The sequence below is a fragment of the Chiloscyllium punctatum genome, chromosome 9 (genome assembly GCF_047496795.1).
Source record: "Chiloscyllium punctatum isolate Juve2018m chromosome 9, sChiPun1.3, whole genome shotgun sequence".
Lineage (NCBI taxonomy): Eukaryota > Metazoa > Chordata > Chondrichthyes > Orectolobiformes > Hemiscylliidae > Chiloscyllium > Chiloscyllium punctatum.
The window spans coordinates 25,280,735-25,286,734 of record NC_092747.1 but is presented as its reverse complement, the minus strand read 5'-3'; the positions used below and the strand labels follow the sequence as shown (position 1 = coordinate 25,286,734).

The window sequence follows — 6,000 nt, the reverse complement described above, 5'->3', positions numbered from 1 at the left end:
TCAAATAAATGTGAGGTGCTCCATTTTGGGAAAGCAAATCTTAGCAGGACTTATACACTTAATGGTAAGGTCCTAGGGAGTGTTGCTGAACAAAGAGACCTTGGAGTGCAGGTTCATAGCTTCTTGAAAGTTGAGTCGCAGGTAGATAGGATAGTGAAGAAGGCGTTTGGTATGCTTTCCTTTATTGGTCAGAGTATTGAGTACAGGAGTTGGGAGGTCATGTTGCGGCTGTACAGGACATTGGTTAGACCACTGTTGGAATATTGCGTGGAATTCTGGTCTCCTTACAATCGGAAAAATGTTGTGAAACTTGAAAGGGTTCAGAAAAGATTTACAAGGATATTGCCAGGGTTGGAGGATTTGAGCTACAAGGAGAGGCTGAACAGGCTGGGGCCGTTTTCCCTGGAGCATCGGAAGCTGAAGGGTGACCTTATAGGGGTTTACAAAATAATGAGGGACATGGATAGGATAAATAGACAAAGTTTTTTCCCTGGGCTGGAGGAGTCCAGAACTGAGGGCATAGGTTTAGGGTGAGAGGGGAAAGATATAAAAGAGACCTAAGGGGCAACCTTTTCACACAGAGGGTGGTACGTGTATGGAATGAGCTGCCAGAGGAAGTGGTGGAGGCTGGTACAATTGCAACATTTAAAAGGCATCTGGATGGGTATATGACTAGGAATGGTTTGAATGGATATGGGTCGAGTGCTGGCAGGTGGGACTAGATTTGGTTTGGGATATCAGGTTGGCATGGAAAGGTTGGGCCGAAGGGTCTGTTTCCATGCTGTACATCTCTATGACTCTATGACTGTAAAATGTTGTAAGATCAAATTCACTGCAGAGCTAAAGAATTTGATTTAAATGGAGATAAATACAGTACTTAGGGGCTGCTGTATTATTACACTTTGACATCACCCTCTGCTTCCTCCCACTAACCAAATTTTGCATCCAATTTGCCAAGTCGACCTGAATTCTTGGGGTCTTGCCCTCTTAACCACTGTTCCATAGTGGTTGACCTTGTCAAAAGCTTTACTATAGTCCACATAAACTACATCCACTGCACTTCACTTATCCACACATTTCGTCTCTTCTTGAAGAAGTCAATTAACCTTCTGAAAAGCGAAGGGGATGTCTTTCTTTCATTTGTCTGTTTGTCATGATTTTAACTATGGGTGCCAACAACGAACTGGAGGTTGGAGAAAGTCACCAAATATGTTGTCGAAGAGTTAATTAGACGTATTTTGAATCTTGCTGCAAAGAATGAGATGTTTGGGAAGAAATGACTTGGATGTGCCACCATTGGACTGGGGTGGACAAAGTTAAAAATCACACACCAGGTTATAGTCCACACAGTTTTATTTGGAAGCACTAGTTGTCCTGATGAAGGAGCAGTGCTCTTAAAACTAGTGCTTCCAAATGAACCTGCTGGACTATAATCTGGTGTTCTGTGATTTTTATCTTTGGAAAGAGGTTGAGTACTGTGTTTATCAATTGCAATCATTGCTGGAGTGGAAGGACAATGGAAAATAAAGGCCAGAGGGTGTAGAAATGGGACAGGTAATCTGGATGAGTTGGAATAATTGTAGGGTAGCAAGCAATGACAGTGGATTCTTCTGTCAGGATATGAAAAAGAATTAATTATAAGTGGACCTTTTTTTTCCCAAAAACAGTTTAAATGAACTGAAAAATCTTTTTTTTTTAAATCACGAAATCGTTTACCACGTTGTGAAAGAGATGAAGGGAAAAGGTTTGGAAGTGATCAAGGTACCATGTAAATCCAGGCTGCTCCGAGCACTCAGCGACCTAATGACTGAGAGCCTCCCAGGGCGTGGTTTGTGCAGCGGGAGGTGGGCGGAAGGGCGGGTGAGGGCTCTTCGCGACAGTGGCGGCGGTCGCCGCCGTTCGGTTTGCGGCAGTGTGGCGTCGCCATGGCAGGAGGCAGGATCTTCATCCAGTGCGACTGGCCTCGAGCCTTGCGGTAACTCTACCTGAAGGGGCTAGAAATTTATAACTCAACCTTTTCTTTTTTTGTGTGTGGCTCCTCGTCACTCCTGTGAGCGTATTAATGACGTCTCGGTTTTATCCCACAGGGAAAATGAGAGGGAAGCGTGGGTTTCCTGTAAAAGACCCGGTAAGGATCCCGAGGCAGAGTTTGATATGTTTTTTTAAAAAAAAGTCATCATCAGCAACAAAATCCTAATAATAAAGGCTGGCCTGACTGCCCAGTTATGTTTACTGTCTGATTCCCTCCACTTTGCACCGTCCCCATTCTGAGAATAAGGTTTGCTTGCTAGAAAATTACAAAAAAACAAAAACCTCTGTATTTCTGTTTTTCCCCAAACTGTGAAACACCTCCACCCCCCCCCCCCCCCCCGCCCCATCCTGAAGACTTTCACTGCCAGTGCTAGGGTATGAATTCACAAATTGCTGTTTGTAGAATTACATGCAGAGAAGACAACATAGGCACTTGGCCCAGCTCTCTTGAGTCCTTATCCTCCACAGAGCAGTCCTCTGACGAATTCAGAGATTACAGGATCACAGAATTGTTGCGGTGCAGAAGGAGGCCGTTTGGTCGTATTGTCAAACAGTACAAGGGTTGAGTCTGTGCTGCCAAAAATATGCTCCTACCTACACTAGTACCACTTTACCACACTAGGCCCCTCATAGCCTTGAATGTTCTGTGACAGTCAGTTGCCCACCCAAGTACTAAGATGTACAGTACAGAAACAAACCCTTTGGTCCAACCTGTCCATACCGACCTGATATCCCAACCCAATCTAGTCCCACCTGCCAGCACCTGACCCATATCCCTCCAAACCCTTCCTATTCATATACCCATCCAGATGCCTTTTAAATGTTGCAATTGTACGAGCCTCCACCACTTCCTCTGACAGTTCATTCCATACACGTACCACCCTCTGTGTGAAAAGGTTGCCCCTTAGGTCTCTCTTATATCTTTCCCCTCTCACCCTAAACCTATGCCCTCTAGTTCTGGACTCCCCAATCCCAGGGAAAAGTCTTTGTCTACTTATCCTGTCCATGCCCCTCATGATTTTATAAACCTCTGTAAGGTCACCCCTCCAACGCTCCAGGGAAAACAGCCCTAGCCTAATCAACCTCATCCTATAGCTCAAGTCCTTCAACCCTGGCAACATCCTTGTAAGTCTTTTCTGACTCCTTTCAAGTCTCATAATTTGTTTCACTATTTGTTTAGTGCTGTGTGGCTTTCTGCCTCCACTACCCTCCCAGATAGTGCATTTCAGATCCCTGCCACCCTCTGGGTGAAAAAGTTTTCCTTAAATCTCCTCTTCGTCTCCTGTCTTTCATTCCCAAAAAGTATGTCCCCTTATTATTGATCCTTTGACCAAGGGAAACACCCGGTTTCTTTCATACTGTCCATGTTTTCTTTTTCTTTCTTTCTCCCCCTTTCTTTCTCTCTCCCTCTCCCTCCCTCAGCCCCCCTTCCAAGCCTTCTCTGGTGTGAAGAAAACAACCTGAGCTTATCCAACCTCTCTCCATTCCTGCAATGCTTCATTGGTGTCTACAGCTTTTACGCCATAACTCTGAATATTATTTTAGTTTAAGTAATCAGCTCATGTCTTGAAAGCCTGAATTGCACCTGTTTCCATGACAATTCAAGGCAGTGGATTCAGGATCATTATTAAGTGAATATATTTTTCCACACTTGCTTCTCTGCAAATTATCTATGATCTCTCGTTCTTGATTCTTTTGTGGGAGAGAACAGTTTTTCCCTATCTACTCTGTTCAGTCTCCTCACAAGTTTTCAAATTTTTATCTCCAAACAAAGCAAATTATTTAAATATATATGTTCTTGCTTGCCCTCAGTCTAACTATCCAGCCTGTTATTAAATTTTGCTTCAAATTCTGGTACATTTTTGAATTTCACAATTGTGCGTGTACACAAAAACTATTCTCCTGACCTCTAATTAATTTGTTTCTGCTGCCTTGAGCTAGAAGCCCCTTAAGTATTTTTTCTATTTACTCAACCAACTTTTCAGATTTGCTTGGGATGGGAAGAAACTATCTTCACAAAACTCAGCCAAACATTCACTCCTTACAGCAGGAGTGGCTAGTCAGCAATTGCGAATGGGGTCCATTGCGCCTTTCGTTACTCCCTGATCTGGAGCACTAAATTTCACGTTAATGCCTACCCTGTTTTGAAGGAACACTTTTCTTCCAGAAAAGCACACATAGTGAAACAAATAGACTAAAGGCTAAATCATGACAAGCCAATTGTTTTGGAGGGGGAAAGACTGCCTCCATTTCACTCATCAATTTTTGTTCAACCTCAGTATTTGACTTGTACATCCATGGAACTCCCAAGACAGCTTTTTCTAGTTATTTTGTCAAACACCAGTTCTTGGCCCTGACCTCTTAACTGCCTGTTGGTCCAATATTGAGTTCTACCCTGTCCTCTGCTCCCTGTCACACCTTAGTCAATCAATTTGAGTTCAACAAGTGCTACGAATTAGCATTATAAGCCATTTACTCACATTTTATGGAAATAAGCTTTTCTGCTGGGGTGTAATGTTTCTGTGTTGATAAACATAATCAGAATGAAGTGAGTCAGATCTGCCTCTGAGCACAGAATTCATTTCACCATGCCTTATTTCTGTAAACATTTTTTCCATACAATTGAGATTTTAAATGAGTAGCCAAGTTAGAAAATTTTGTGTTACATATTATTGTGAGCCAAATTTGAAATGCTTTCATAAGATGCCATCTGCAGTTACAGGCTCAAGTCAAGGTTAAGTCCTCCATTTCTAAACTTCCATACCAAAGAAATGCTATATGTATGCTTTTAATACTTTTTTACTCACTTGCATGAGCGTAGCTCCAACAGTGTTCAAAAGGCTCAACACCTATAGTACAAAGCAACTTCATTGGGACGGTGCTGAGCTGAAAGGCTGGAACTGGGGTGAAGTGGGGGAAGGGGAAATGAGAAAACTGTTGAAGTCCACATTGATGCCCTGGGGTAGAAGTGTTCCGAGGCAGAAGATGAGGCGTTCTTCCTCCAGGTGTCGGGTGGTGAGGGAGTGGCAGTGAAGGAGGCCCAGGACCTCCATGTCCTCGGCTGAGTGGGAGGGGGAGTTGAAATGTTGGGCCACAGGGTGGTGTGTTTGATTGGTGCGGATGTCCCAGCGATGTTCCCTAAAGCACGCTGCGAGGAGATTTGATTGGCATCCCATCCATTCCCCGAAACATCCTCTCATAACAAGTGTCTTCAATGAATATTTTCTTCAAGATACCCTGCAAAAGCTTGACAAAGCTTCTTCAAAACACCTACAAAAGCGATGATTGTTACTGTGTAGAAGATGACCATTTCTTGAAAGTGTAGAGTTCTTTGCACATTAAAACATGGCTCTGAAGCTTATTGCAGACCTGCAATGCTTTCCACATTGTAGGTGTGAATGTTTTTTTCTTTGGGGCGCATTACAACAAGGAACAGGAGTAGGTGGTTCAGCTCCTTGAGCCTGCTCTGCCATTCAGCATGATCATGGCTGATCTCAAGTAGTTGTCTTTTGTCTTTAGATACCTGTATTATTTTGCTTTTCAAAGGAGCAACACCATTATTTGAGATTGCTCCCTGGTAGCTTTTCTCCCCTTCTGTTGCAGATGTGCAACACCTTCTGAGGTTTACCTTTAAAAAGTACTTGAACCTTCATTTCATTTCGGCCTCCCTTGTCGATGGTGTCCAAAGTTGTAAATTTGTGATCATCACAGCTAATTTATTGTCAACTGTAAATGCCACATGCCTGTTTCACCTAAGCTGGACTTGGCTGTTGGAATGTTTCAATTCCAGACATTTATCCTGAATACAGCTCAATGTTCGGCACTTTGTCCTCCTGTTTGTTGGTCGTGATGGTCTAAATGCATCTAGTATAGAATCTACCCAATTACATTATATTGCTGGAATAGATATTCTGTGTCTCAGACATAAGGGAGGGTATTAGCACAGTTTTGTACAGGGTGAGTTGAATT

General features: G+C 43.1%; 1 protein-coding gene across 1 annotated transcript in view; it reads left to right on the top strand.

Annotated features, from left to right (window-relative positions):
* Nucleotides 1-1,898: 1,898 nt before the first annotated feature.
* LOC140481220 (proteasomal ATPase-associated factor 1-like) overlaps nt 1,899-6,000 on the top strand; it is a 45,067-nt gene continuing 40,965 nt past the window's right edge. The window contains exons 1-2 of the mRNA XM_072577069.1: nt 1,899-1,975; nt 2,088-2,128. Coding sequence (XP_072433170.1) covers nt 1,926-1,975; nt 2,088-2,128 — 91 coding nt within the window. The 5' untranslated portion in view covers nt 1,899-1,925. The remainder of the gene's footprint in view (nt 1,976-2,087; nt 2,129-6,000) is intronic.